Source organism: Ostrea edulis, chromosome 1, assembly GCF_947568905.1.
Source record: "Ostrea edulis chromosome 1, xbOstEdul1.1, whole genome shotgun sequence".
NCBI classification, from domain to species: Eukaryota; Metazoa; Mollusca; class Bivalvia; order Ostreida; family Ostreidae; genus Ostrea; species Ostrea edulis.
Window position 1 is genome coordinate 1,014,596 of NC_079164.1, and position 15,966 is coordinate 1,030,561.

General features: G+C 37.1%; 1 protein-coding gene across 1 annotated transcript; it reads right to left on the reverse strand.

Moving 5' to 3' along the window:
* Window positions 1-1,442: 1,442 nt before the first annotated feature.
* Window positions 1,443-2,366, reverse strand: LOC125665592 (uncharacterized). The gene has a single exon (XM_048898307.2). It carries the CDS (start codon window positions 2,254-2,256, stop codon window positions 1,606-1,608), a length of 651 nt encoding a protein of 216 aa, XP_048754264.1. The 5' UTR covers window positions 2,257-2,366; the 3' UTR covers window positions 1,443-1,605.
* Window positions 2,367-15,966: the final 13,600 nt, after the last annotated feature.

Here is a 15,966-nt window from a genome sequence, read left to right on the forward strand (position 1 = left end):
ATGTTTACTCTTCTCTCCGTGAGTATTCAGTATGGAGAAAATTACAAATGTGTGGCTGGATACATCAATTATCTATGCAGGATCTCCACTTTCATTCGATCATCTTTATCGAGGTTTTTAATATTGAAAATTACTGAAAACGACTACAAATGAGAAATCTCGTCAATTAATTGTTTAGATCAATATACAAGCTCTACTTATACATGAACCTTTCATGTCAATATAGGCGAAATGCAGTCGTGTACAAATAATATTGAAGATTAATTTTATCTTAAATACATATTATTCGTACAGTAGAATGATTTGAGAAACTTATGACGGAAAGAATATTGTTTCTCCGATAGGCCGTGCAGTGTAGATGAACTTTTAACCATTTATAGTGTCCACTTTTTTTTAGCATGACGAATACCTGTATGTTTTCTAGAATACCAAACATCAAAAAGCCCCCCGTTTATTGAACAATTCAGTTAGGAAAACCCCGTTTTTATCTATAGAGGGTTTTAAACATCAATTAGTTCAGTACATTCAACGTCTTTAGTTCAATTTATCAAAATACGTGTATATAATACATGTACATATTTTGATGTGTTACATAGTGTTTGGTATAAATGACTTATTTAATTCAGCATACTGTAGCACCCCCTGTTTAAATAATTAACTACTTCGTATTTTGCCTATTACATTCATTGGTCACCCGCAAAAGTTGACAAAGTTACCGTAAAACGAAAAGAAGTCGGAAATAAATCTCGATAATACACGACAGATGATTTCAAACTTTTTTCTGTGAAATATCTTGTGATATTTTTCACTTTAAGCCCTTTTTGAAATTTTCCATGACTGAAATTCTTTAATATCCCAACATTCCATCATTGATTTTTCACAAAGTGACAAAATCAAACCCGACCCATGGCCCTACGATGCACGTCATTTCAGTATTGTGGTCGTTATCTAAAATTTGTAATAACAGGGGATCGTGATAAAAATGATGAAATTGGAAGAAAAAACGTCAATTACTTTTCCCTAAAACGATATTCGAAATGAACATCACTGCCGACCACGTGTTTAGTGGGCGGGGACAGTAACGACTTGCCTCCCGTTCTCTTCATTTTCTGTCATCCATTTGTCGTGATGTTTTTATTATCGAAAAGACTGCACCAAACACAAAAGTACATCGATTTTTCAATATACATATACTGCTTGTGGTACATCCATGTTTACTCATCAAGTTCGAGTAACTTCAACGATAAAATCCTTTTTAAATTTTGATAAGAAATATAAAAGTATTGCCATGTTTGAACTATATTATCTATAAGTGGGTAGTTTATTGTTTTCCGTCACGGATGCGGATCTGTCTAAAGTTACACCATTATTACATATATATTCTGGGGTGAATAAAACCCAACCAACTTTATATTCCTAAATACAGAACCAGCGACAAAATATATTTGTATCAGCATTTAATAAAAAAAACAACAACAGTAGCATCACAGAAAGCAATAGGATTTCTTCACAACAGAGTATTATATTCAACATATATAAATTAAATATAACATGTACAATATTCGATACACATTTGTAACAATAGATATTAGTATAACCTGTTCTCTATTCGCCAAACAAAGCCAGTAATTTTCCCACAGAGTCTTTAATTAATTCTAAGGTCCGGTAGATCCTGATACAGTACCGCGCACAGACACCGATACACAGTAGCAGGCCTTTTGCATTCATGGCCTGGTGTGAGTAAGAATTTCCGCTCAGTGTCCAAGACACAAAACTGTCACAGTTGTTATGGAACACAGAGTACTGTCTCTCCCCGAGCCGTCGTTTAGCCCGCGTCACAGCCTCACACTTTTGGCTGGGAGTCCGTGGGTAGTTGTCCGCGGTCACTAGGAATACCCCAGACTCAAAGTCCAGTGTTTCTTCGTCATCTTCAACAGCCACCGTCTCTTGAATGATTTCGGCCACTCCTTTTAACAAAATAATATTAGAAATCCTTTTTGGCGCGTAGTGAAGAATGGTCAATTTATTATCGGTGACATCAGTCACAATGAAATGGTGGTTGTAACTGTAGTCAAATTTCCAGCACAGACACTGGACAGCTCGTTGTCTGTAAACTCGTATATGGGAAGCGGGGCCAATGTCACCACGCCGCATCAAGTCTACTAATTCTGATACATCGTCTATTCGTTTTTCAACACATTTCAACATACACTGTTTGTCCTCCGTCTCCTTCAAACAGTCGCAGGTAGTGAGCATGATGAAGAATTTCACATGTTACAATTCACGTGTAGTAGTTTTCTGGAGCAGAACAGTCTTGAAAATGATCAAAATGTAAATATCGCTCTCTTTTATAAGTTTTCGAATTATTTTTGAATCGGTTTTTCCCTTTCGCGGGAGGCGGAGCTTAAATAATGACCTTGATAGTGAGAATGAAAATAATGTTGTGACGGTATATACTCACACCGCACATACATTCTCTCACACCACTACCAATTTTAACAATTTTACGTTAATGATAGAAAAAAACTTTTTTTTTTTTTGCAAATCCTACGTGATGACGACAATCGGAATTGAGATTACTGTAAGTACACACGCTTACACAAAACGCGCTCTCTGGCGGTGTGTAGTCAGCTTTCAGTGTGTATCCGTCTATTAATGCTTGACGACCGTGAGATAAACAGGAATATGCTAATGAGAAATGAACAATAAAATTACTTCAGGTGTGTGATTCATAATGTTGACACTTTTGTCCCTTTGGTGTGAAGACAACATTAATTAAGCAATTAATTTTGATGAAGGAGACCAGCAATCACAATATATATTGTACCTGCGATTTTAACTTCATTCAGACGAATTAAACAATCACAATATATATTGTACCTGCGATTTAAACTTCATTCAGACGAATTAAACAATCACAATATATATTGTACCTGCGATTTTAACTTCATTCAGACGAATTAACGTACTAATCTAACGTATTCCGTATTTAAAGAAAACCCCGACTTGATTAATTAATGTTTAAAATTAACATCAAAAAGGCATCTTGTGTCCTACGCTCCTCCATCATCTACACCCCTTGTAAATCTTAGCCTAATTGTATTTGTCCGACTTTGTAAAATTTCCTCCAACAGCATAATGTGTTTTATATCATGTAAAATAAGACGGTGTAATTCTCTACGAAATCTGATTTTCTCCTGTTTTAACATATTCCCTTTATCATGTAATTTTATCTATCCCGATTATTTACATCCTGCACCATGATTTATCATTATTAGATTAGTACGGGGGATGCTGATCCTCCTAGACACCTGACCCCACCTCTGGTGTTTCTAGGGGTTCGTGTTTGCCCTACTCTTAATTTTGTTTTATTTATAAAAGTTTATAATTTTGACGACTGTTTTCTGTACCTTTTCGTTGCACTGATAAACAATGACATTGACATCGTGCTGTACGTGGAAGTTAAGCAAAATTAAACGAAAAGAACAGAATTTTTATGGTTCATTAATCAAAATTATTTACGTGCAAATCATTCGTGTGAATTTTTTTAAAATGATTACGAAGTAATGAACATTTCATGCACTGACATTCTATGACATTTATCTATAATTGTCCAATAATCTATAATTCTAAACAATTCAAGCTCTTCATTTCTCTACGCTTTACGGTATATTTGATTAAATTGCCTTGACTACTGATATAGAAAATGTATAATATATATATATAAGTCCCGGAGGTAAATATAGCATTTAAATATAATACAGTTGTAACACTTTATATTTATTTGTCCTTTATATGTAAAACTAAGAAAATTATATATTGATAAGTATTATTATGAAAACCCGTCAATGTATTATAATTAACTGTACACAAGTACAAATGTTATGTGTTAGGAATTTTTTTTACATCAAACTTCTAAACTGAAATCAGTGGCCACAACATAAAGAGATTAAAAAAAGGAGTTCTTTCTATTATCTGAGGCGCGTGCTCTGTTTCATGTTTATGAAATTGTCATTATAACTTATTGATGCCGTCCTAAATTATTGTAGTATAATAATAATAGTTTATTCACCAATCAAGGGCCCTCGGGGGGGGGGGGGGGGGGGGGGGGGGGGGGGGGGGGGGGGGGGGGGGGGCATGTACATGTTAACAGGCAATTAATTATAACAATGAAAATAAATAACAATCATTTAGAAGTACTACCGGTAATACTGACAGAGTTCACACTTCTGCACTGCACATATCTATATAATCATATATGAAATACTGATTACAGACAAGATTTAAATTAACAACATGATAAATAAAATAACCCAACTGCCTCACATAACAGTAACTGGGATAGCAGATAATGATAGTGTCGTGCGAATACTTATATAAAAGAGAATAATAGCATTATATGAAAGAATATAAAAAAAAAAAAACAACAACAAAAAACAAAAAAAAACCCCACAAACCCACAATATGTTGACCTGATATATGTTCTTTGTAACCTATAAGCAGTACTGCTTTTGGGGGAAAAATAACCCCAATATATAATGCTGAAATATTTCTTTTATCCAAATCAACGATGAATCAAATGAACTTGATACAAACCCCCAAAACTGGATTGATGACTGGATGTGTTTTTTGGCTTAGTTTGGTTGTAGTAAGTATAAAACATAATTTATTCCTAAACAAAATGGACATGTGATATGATGTTGAAAAGTTGAAATATATTACCCCTCCATATATAACTTTATACCCCCCCCCCCCACTGTTTTGGACTTTTAAAATTAAGAAATCATTGGAATAAATTACATACCACGCGGTAAATCACTAAATTGTATTCATGTTACTTATAAAAAATAATATGAATTTAGTTTTCATTTTCGTTATTAAAAAAGTTTGTTTGTAGCAAGTGTAGTTATTAGCTAGAAAATAAATATCATCCCCATGACCTTGAAAGGATAACACGCCCGCACGTGCAAAGTCGATTGAGAATTTAAAAAATAAATTCAATGTTTTTATAAGTACACGAGGGTATGCTTGCTGCAGCTAAAACGCTTCATGAAGAATGCTGGCGTGACGCGCCGCTATTCATACCGTCATGCGTTTCCATAAATGAAATTTATTTCTTCAATATGCTAATTGACAAATTCGATAAACTTCAATTTCAACAATGTTATATTAAATCATCTAAATACGATAGAGCTAAATGATGTGAAGGATGAGTTCCACGTTATTTTAAGACACACATTGCCTTTGAATCCAGTCAACACAAATCTATATATAGCCATCGCTACTTAAAGATTTGTTTGATATTTAGGATGCATGAAATTCTTTTAAAAATAACTTAATATTCTTGTTATTTCCTTGGCACCAGTTTCCGATGCATGACCTTGAGCCTTTCTCTGTCGACCAATCCGGGTACTGGGTGCTTGAAATCCGACTTCCCCATTCTTGGTGTCGTGGACCTGAGTCATTCGGAGGAGAGTGAATGCATTGAATTCTGGGAAACACAGTATAGTGCCTCTCAGTTGAGAACGTGAAGCTAGGTGTGTTCGACCCGGACAAAAGTCGTGAATCGTTCGCGTCTATTTTTACTTCCTGTCAACACGCTGTGAATGATTTAAAAAGTTGTAGCATGAAAATGATAGTTGAAGATGTAACTGAACACCACGCAGAATGAATCGGGTACACATTCACAACAGGATACGCTTTGACCTTTCAGTTCGTGGCATTCACTTACGTTTATCAAAGAGCGCTTGTTTTATTCCACCTTTACAGCTTTTTGGATCTTGTATGCCACAGAGTTGGTGACTTCATCTATTTTTTGTTGCAAATGAATTCGGTCTCCTAGACAACATAATATGATGTCTTCAGTAGGTACATAATAAATTCGGTCTCCTAGATAACAATATTTTTAAACATGAAAATGAATAAGTTTAAATGTTTTTTAAAAACATTTAAAGAAAGGACACCCAGCTATTCAAATTAAAGAAAAAAAGAAAAGTTGTGACGATGAAAATATTTCTAATTCATTTAAAGCAAGGGCATCCAGCTATTCAAATTAAAGGGGAAAAAAAAAAAAAAAAAAAGTTGTGACGATGAAAATATTTCTAATTCATTTAAAGCAAGGGCATCCAGCTATCCAAATTAAAGAAAAAAGACAATTTCTTTGTTGGAAGCGTCGGTACTTTATAAATAAATCACTTGTTTAAAAATGGCTACATCTGCGTATCGCATTTGTTTATTGGTAAACTGGGAAAATTTCATACAACTAATAATGTTGTATTACATCATCAATATAAATACTTGTACTTCATTATAACTATACTATATTTAAATGCTGTATATACCTCCGGGACTTATGTAGTGTATGATATTAGTCTGTAATTATATCTATTTGTACACAATTTACACGTTCTGTTGCATTCAGGTATATTAAAATGTCTCCCTCTTCCGATTTAGTAACATGGTGAAATATGCTCCACCTGTTCTTCGGGTGGAAGTAAGGATTTAATTAAGGGGAATCCCCGCGTAAGGTGAGACAGTGACGTAGCCGAGGTGGGAGTGATTTTGATTTGATGCCAAGGGCATTGTCAATGAATGGTTTGTATGAATGAACGAAATTAAGCACTCAAGCGCATCAAACCTTGTTTTAACGATAAAGTTCGAAAACGTTGTATCGTGTGTCTCCGATAGCAATGTATTTCTTAAATTCTTTTAAAACTAAGTTGTTTGAGAACTTGTATATTTGATACGTATCTAAATAATAAACACATTCTTTAGACACCTCGTTATCTAGTTTTTATTCTTTTCTTCACGCCAATGTAACGGTGATCTTGTACATATAAAAGCACTCTGTTTTACGTATGCAGTTTATTTCTTACTTAAAACAATAAGTATATCACAACAAAGTCTGAGAAGTGATTAAGCCCTATATGAAATTTTCATGGGGCTCAGAAAGGTGATTTTCTTCCGTTTTCATCATCTGGATACAGATAGCATTTGTTTACAGTTAAAAAAATAAATGAAAGAATAAACCCATCCCAAAATACCGCGTATGGATAGGCAACGATAGGTAATTAAAATAACACTACGGACACCTTCTGTCCTATAGTACATAGCACGCACTACGGACACTTGCTGTCCTATAGTAAATAGCACGCACTACGGACACTTGCTGTCCTGTAGTAAATAGCACGCACTACGGACACTTGCTGTCCTGTAGTAAATAGCACGCACTACGGACACTTGCTGTCCTGTAGTAAATAGCACGCACTACGGACACTTGCTGTCCTGTAGTAAATAGCACGCACTACGGACACTTGCTGTCCTATAGTAAATAGCACGCACTACGGACACTTGCTGTCCTATAGTAAATAGCACGCTTTTGCTGCTTGTTTTGTATATACAGGTGGTGAAAATTTAATAATTCATGAAAACATTCAATATTGTCAGTTCAATGTTTTTTATTCAATAAAAAAGAGAACAAATCATTCAAAGTGAATCTAAAGTAACCCGCTGTGCTGTCCCAGAGAAAATCTACACCATCTGTTTATAAATATTCACGAATTCGCTCTAATGTAAACAAGTCTTTTTCTCGGTACTTTCAAATTCGATGGCTAAAAGGTGGACGCGACACATCGTACCTATATTAATTTTCATCAAAATGTAGTAGCCCATTACACAGGTTTTCCGTGACTAAGAGAAGTGTTGCTTAACTTCCGGGATCCAAACTTTGAATCCTTGTCGCAAAGTGATGTTTATTTCTTGCGAGATGAGAACTAGTGATAATCTACACTTAATGTTTTCGCCCGAGGCTCTCACCACTCACATTAAATGTTTCAAAAAGCATTACTTTTGAAAATGTATAAAGATTTAAGTAAATAATTGACTTCTTTATTTTCATGACACGTGCAACTATGTACAGATATGCTATAAAAAAGGTACAATAACACATTTTGAGGGTAGAACCCCCATTTTAAAATCACAATTAATGGTAAAATTTCTGGACCCGCTATCCGATACACACATAAACTACTCAAAATTTGATAAGGATCACTAGGTTATATGTGTGTAATTTACCATTAACATAACAAAAGACATAAATTTGACTCAGAAACGTGTTTACTCAGGTTATGAATGAAAATTCATGAATTTTATCAATACGGAATGCTTAAAATCTGATAACAACACAAAAAGGCATTTCATTACAAAAAGTTAACAGCTAATCAGAGAAAGAATTACACAGATAGTTCATCATTACACTTAGTCGATGAAGTGTCAATACCGGGTATGGCCTCCCCTTGCATCAATGACAGCTTGACAACGTCGAGCCATGCTGTCAATAAGCACCCAGATGTTTCCAATGGGAAGGTTGTTCCACTCTTCCACGAGGGCGTTTCCGAGCTCTGCCAAAGTCGTAGGTTGTGCTCTACGGCGTGAAAGGGCAACCTGCAGCATGTTCCATACATGCTCAATCGGGTTCAAGTCCGGCGAGCGCGCTGGCCAGTCCATACGGACAATTGTCTCCTGCTGAAGGTACTGCTCCACCACCCTGGCGCGATGAGGACGGGCGTTATCATCCATCAGGATGAACTCAGGGTCAACAGCACGTAAACATCGAGGATCTCATACCGGTACCGCACCCCCGTCATTGCTCCTCTCGTCAGGACATGAAGATCTGTTCTTCCATCCCTGCTGATTCCACCCCAGACCATGATGGAACCACCACCATAACGGTCATGTTCACTGATGTTGGCATCATGGAAACGTTCACGTTGTCGTCGCCACACTCGGTGCCTCCTGTCTGTAAAGTCCAAACAATACCTGGACTCATCGGTGAACAGAACTTGAACCCAATCGTTCTGTGTCCAAGTGACATGATCTTCAGCCCAGTTCAATCGCTCCCGCCGGTGTCGAACAGTCAGAGGGACTCGAATACATGTCCTTCTCCAGTTGAGACCTGCATTGTGAAGCCGATTCCGTATCGTTTGAGTGGACACATTCACCCCCGAGGCCTTCAGGAGGTCGTTACGTAGGCTGGTTGCTGCCCAGAAGGGATGGCGTCGTGCCTGAAGAGCCACAAAATGGTCTTGGTGTTGGGTTGTCGACCCCTGACGACCACCCCCATGTCGGTGTGCTGCTGTACCAAAAGTTTTCTGTCGGTTCCAGGCCCTGTTTACAACGCTCTGGCTGACGTTTAGTGCATTAGCAGCGTCAAGCATTCCAATACATCTGCCCAGTTGTTCTGCCGTCAGGCGACGCCTTACACGTTGAGGGGGCATTGTGTTGATAAACGTAGTGTAAACACTCAAGTGAGTTTGAAATTTTAGAAAGAATCGGACACCGATGCCTGAGTGAAAATCGTGCAATGGCAGCAAAAGCATAAACTGTGATGAAAAACGCATTTCCCATGGCATGAAATGCACGTGCAAGTTTGTTGAAGACGTTTTTGATTTCACTTGGACACAATATTGCCAGTTATGCAGTTATTAATTTTTCAAACAGAAAAATATCTATGATCCTTATCAAATTTTGAGTAGTATATATATCTCACTTTAAGACCAAGAACACGGGTTCAGTCACTTTAAGGAGGGATAACACAAAAGAGATAGCTGAGTATATTTTTTTTTCTAAATTTGTTTGGAATTTCCCTTACGAAGATGTTCTTCAGTCTACAGGCTATACTGGGTATTGTTTTTTATGATTCACATTTTGCAGTGTTTGTTCCGTTAGAAAAATGGCTTTATCGTGATGCTTGACCCCTGTCATGTTACGAAAATAATGGAAATAGTCAGAATTAGATCATCTTAACATTAATGAACTAGCGTATCTCCTATATAGAATATAAAACTAAGGTTAGAGAAACACGGACCGCTGGACATACGGGAGGTGGAAGGGGTGTCTAAGAGGAATAAGCACCCCTTGTTGACTGGTCACACCCGCCATAAGCCCTATATCTTGATCAGGTAAAAGGAGTAATCCATAGTCAAAATTAGAATGCAAAAAAGACCTAATGATTGGTATGAAACACTCCAGACAGCATTCGACCTAATGACAAGTTGCATTTGTATCATATCCTTATAACGACCATAGAATTTGCGACATGCTGACTTTATTCGTTTCGTTTTATTTCGTTTCGCATTTTATAGGTGCCCTTTCTTCAGATTGAGACTTGGTGTCTTTAAAATACATGCTCCTCGACACACATGAACAAGTGAAGAAAACGAACAGTGATCAATCTCATAACTCCCATAACAGGTAAAAAATTAAGAGTAGGGAAAACACGGAGCCCTGGAAATATATCCCAGGTGGGATCAGGTGCCTAGGAGGAGTAAGCATCCCCTGTTGAACGGTCACATCCACCGTGAGCCCTATATCCCGATCACTCATAAAAACCCTCAGTTTTTAGATTTCCGAGTTCCTCGTCATTTTCCAGAAATTGTCAACAAAATCAAAAATTTAAACTGCATGGAACTTGCATTTGGATTCCAATTACAAGTCCAATTTTTAAAAAAGACCTTTTGTTATATGAACATTTCTATTGCATGAACTTTAGTTCTGTAAATGGTTTGTTTGTGTTTCTAGTTCCTTTGTCTGAAAGATTGATGACATTTTACGATCTTAATCCATTAGTGATCTGTATATGTCTGTGTTTAGAACTATTAACAAGGCTTCTAGAAGTATTTGCAGAGCGATGCATGTTCCCTACCGGTCCCTACCGACCCCATGATCAGTCGTCTGTGTGATATTCGGCGTGAATACGTCAACAGGTTATGCATAAGAATGACCAGGCCCCATAAAATAGAATCCATATACGACAGATAATGACAACTCGAAGAATATGAAGCCCAAAAATAAACGACACCCACCACTGAATGCATTAGTACAGCTTGAATCAGTTACCTGGAATTCCTCAAAATTCGTCAAGAGAAAGGAAAATTCGAACTTGATCTGTAACTTAACATGGTAAAGCAATGTATGAAATATCAAATAATTATATGAGAGCATTACAAAGGCAAGTGAGGAAAACTGAGTATTTGCATTGATTTTCTAGGTCCAAGGGCCATAACTCAACAAAGAAATCGAAGGATTGGAACAAAATCTGAAACTGGCTACGGTAGAGCAATGTACCAAATATCAAATGGATATCTGCAAGCATGACGAAAAAATGAGGAAAACTGATTATTCGGAATGACAGACGGACGGATAGACGGGCGAAGAGACAGACGGACGGAGAGATAGACAGACAGACGGACGGAGAGACAGACGGGCGGAGAGACAGACGGACGGATAGATAGACAGACAGACGGAGAGACAGACGGACGGATAGACGGGCGGAGAGACAGACGGACGGAGAGACAGACGGACGGAGAGATAGACAGACGGACGGAGAGACAGACGGACGGATAGACGGGCGGAGAGACAGACGGACGGAGAGACAGACGGACGGAGAGATAGACAGGCAGACGGACGGAGAGACAGACGGACGGATTGCAAACCTAAAGTTCCCTTCTGCTCCGCCGGTCGGGGACGGATACAACTCTTTTTAGTACTCTAGAGTACAAGTCAGGAATGTACTACCGTTATCAAATCATAAGATTGTCGTCCTTAGTTACAAGTTTTAAACACCATGTAAAAAAATCTATTGTACACAGTCGTGTTAACTGAACATTAATTATACACAATCGTGTTAACTGAACATTAATTATACACAATCGTGTTAACTGAACATTAATTATACACAATCGTGTTTATTATACATTAATTATACACAGTCATGTTAATTGTACATTAATCATACACATCGTATTAATTATACACAGTCATGTTAATTGTACATTAATTATACACAGTCGTGTTAATTATACATTAATTATATACAGTCATGTTTATTGTATATTAATTATACACAATCATGTTAATTGTACATTAATTATACACAATCGTGTTAATTATACATTAATTATACACAGTCATGTTAATTGTAAATTAATTATACACAATCGTGTTAATTGAAAATTAATTATACACAGTTATGTTTATTGCACATTAATTATACACAATCATGTTAATTGTACATTAATTATACACAATCGTGTTAATTGTACATTTGGCATTGTACATAAGCATGTTAATTGCACATGCATTGGTTCCCAGAAACCATTCCACAACTCTCATTAATTCACAGAATTTTTGTTTTATGATGATTGAATATACATTTAACTTAAAACGACAACTTGTATCATAAAAATTGTTTAAAAAAAAATCAATCGAAAAGGCAATATATAAGCTTTTATATGTAATAAATGCTTTTGTCGACTGGCCTGTGTAGCTTAATAATATTCATATACTCCTGAAGAATTAAAGAAACTTGTCGAGTATACTATATTGGCTTTGTGATATATACATGTATATGATTGACACAATTGGTTTCAATTACGGATTGCAGTGGAAATTTTCGCCCAGCCTATACAGCGTAACATCTGTTGAATACGTTGAGAACAAGCCCTTAACCACGTGCGATTTGATTGTCTAATTAACAAACGTCACATAAATTTGCTAGTGTTGCAAGTAACGTAATGGACAGGTATTCATTTAATTAAAAAAAAACAACAAATTCAGTTTTAGAGTCTATAAAAACAAAATGAATGCGCTTCCGACTTTGTATCATCAAAGAAGCTGAATCGGAATGTTTTTTAAACAAATACACTTATTAAAACATTGATGTGCGTTGTACAAGTTGACAAAGGATTGCCAGATTAAACAGATTACCAGTTAGACTCAAATTTGTAACTCCCCCTAGATCCGCCACTGTCTCAGAACAAGAACATTATATGTTAAAAGTCATACCTATGGTATGATAGCAAGCAATAAAACGGATATTTCTACATGTGTATAGAATATCAATCCTGCATTAACACCCTTCATTTCCTTGCTATATAACACCAGGCTGTCAAAGTCACTAAACCACGGGTCAGACGCCTCTTCAAATCTACCTGTAAGAGTTAGCATTACGCGTTTTGATGCCTGTGTATAAAAGTAGGCACTGGTTCAGTAGATATACGGGGTCTCAATCGGAAATGATTATTTTTTTTTTTTTACCCATCCTTCACATCTTTTAAAATCTGTTCAAATACAATGATGTCAGGTCCCGTCAATTAAGCACCGTAACTACAAAATATAAAATTTGTCAGACTGTTTCGAATTTAATACCACCCAGTAAACTCAACATTTACCAATATATATCACAATGTAAAACTTATACGGTACCAATTTTGATGCACCAGATGCGCATTTCGACAAATTATGTCTCTTCAGTGATGCTCAACTGAAATGTTTGAAATCCGAAATAACTATGAAGTTTTAGAGCTATATATAGCCAAAAACAGCGTGCCAAAAAAGTGGAGCCAAATTTGTCCAAGGATAAGAGCTATGCATGATAAACTAATAAACTTCGAATAGGTCTTCAGTACCCATAAGAGGCGACTAAACAGGTCCTCAGTACCCATTAGAAGCGACTAAATGGGGCGATCCTTCGGATGAGAACGAAAAAACCGAGGTCCCGTGTCACAGCAGGTGTGGCACGATAAAGATCCTTCCTTGCTCAAAATCTCTCATGGAATTCAAGCCATTTCAATAAAATCACATTTGTTTCAGAAATCAAGTGCCTCATGAAGCTGTTGAAACATTGTACATTCCGAATGCCTCCAGATTGTTCCTATAGACACATCATATTGAAAGTAGATACTAACGGCAAACTAGCAACTCAACTTTATGACAAACAGGATGCTTTCAACTTCTTCAGCCTCAACTTCCCACACTCTCGTTTAAAGTCAGCATTTCGCAAATTCTATGGTCGTTATAACGATCTAATTTGCCTGTACAACTTATCATTGGGTCAAATGCTGTCTGACGTTGTTAGGCCGTTCTTGGCACACTGATTTTGACTACGGATAACTCCGTTTACCTGATCAAGATATAGGGCTCACAGCGGGTGTGACCAGTCAACAGTGAATGCTTACTCCTCCTAGGCACCTGATCCCACCTCTTGTGTGGCCAGGGGTCCGTGTTTGCCCAACTCTATTTTGTATTGCTTATGGGAGTTATGAGATTGATCACTGTTAGTTACCTTTCATTGTACAGAATACTTCCGGATTTTTCCGATAGACACGTTATATTGTTCGGAATACCAGATTGTTCCCATGGACACATTACAGCTTGACGTAGGAAGTTATTGTTAGATGTTTTGTGTTGTCTGAAAAATGAAATGGCAAAAAAAATAGATTATGGAACCATTCTGTATAAAACGAATCTAAAACGAGGCTAAAATTAAAGCTATTCACTATGATGTTGATCTGACATCTTTAAGTTTTCACTTCACGTCTTTGCTGCTCAATAAACTAGATGCTGTTATACGACAGTGATACCCGAACGTAATTATACTAAATGTCATGCTTGTTTCACTAGCTAAGAAGCCACAACAGTTACTCGCTGAATATGTCAAGATGCATTGAGTATTCTGTTGGGCAATTGCCCTGTCGTCATTCAAACGAAAAAACCAGATGTTTTTCTCAGTCGATTAAACGTCGGCTTTTTTATCCTCATGATGAAAAAGAAAATTCTGAAAACTTAATGTAGACCTACAGCATACCACCAATCATCTCCCAAACGATTATTTGGCTACCTCGTAAATTGTGAGAGGAGTTCTTGGATTCGGGGTTTAGAAATCAAAACGAAACGTCGTTTTTTAACTACATTTGGGCCACAGGGTGAAAATGTTATTGCACACATCTATAGGACACATGGATCATCTTCCACAGGAGGATTTGGCTACCGTGTGAAATGTAAGAGGAGTTGGTGTAGAGAAACGTCGTTGTTAACCTATGCTGAGCGCTCAGGGCCGTAGCAGTGATGGTTCTTTAACGTGCCCACACCTGCCACGACACGAGACCTTTTCTAAAGCCATATCCGAAAGACCCTTGACTCTCACTTCTTAATGCCGAGCGTTTGGTGAAGGAACAATCACTACCTGTTTACGTCTAAGTTTGATGCAGCCATTGCACGAGCGGAGCTCGATCTCACAACCTTCCGGGTACAAAGCGCACGCTCTACCACTGAGACACCGCGACTGATCTCCAATGTGAAGATGCTTTTATATGAACAAGGAAAGCATTTCATAAATCAATGTAAGAGAAATATTATTTCATATTTGTATTATAATGGCGTACAGGGTAAATCATCTTTTCCCTGAAAGATATATTCAGATCGTTCTTTACGTACTGATTTTGACTACGAATTATTCCGTTTATCTAATCAAGATATAGGACTCACGGCGGGTGTGACCGGTCGACAGGAGATCCTTGCTCCTACTAGTTACCGGATTCCACCTCTGGTTTGTCCAGGGGCCCGTGTTTGTCTGATCCCACCTCTGGTGTGTCCAGGGGTCAGTGTTTGTCTGATGCCACCTCTGGTGTGTCCAGGGGCCCGTGTTTGCCCTACTCTTACTTTTGTATTCTTAATAGGATTTATGGGGTTGATCACTGTTCGTTATCTTTTTCACTCTTGTAGTTATGTTACAACATCATTTGTACATTTGAGTCGGTTGTTACATCATTATTTGTACATCTGAGTCGGCTGTTACAACATCATTTGTAGATTTGAGGCGGCGAAGTTCAGTAAACATAATCGTCTGTTATACACTGAAAACGGATATGCACAATTTAAAGCCACTAGATGTGTGATCAAATTTCAAAAGGAATATCACACCAGAATTATGATCAGCTCTTAAATTAATGGAGCAATTAGCACGACAATTGAAACTGTTACAAAGGTAGAAAGATGACCAAGATAATGAGGGTGAAAGATCTTTGTTTTGTACGATGTTCTTACAATTTATAGGTAAAGGTAATAAAGTATTCCAGAAATGCCTCCGGAAGTGGACTGACAGTTAACGACACTTGTAAACAAACTTTT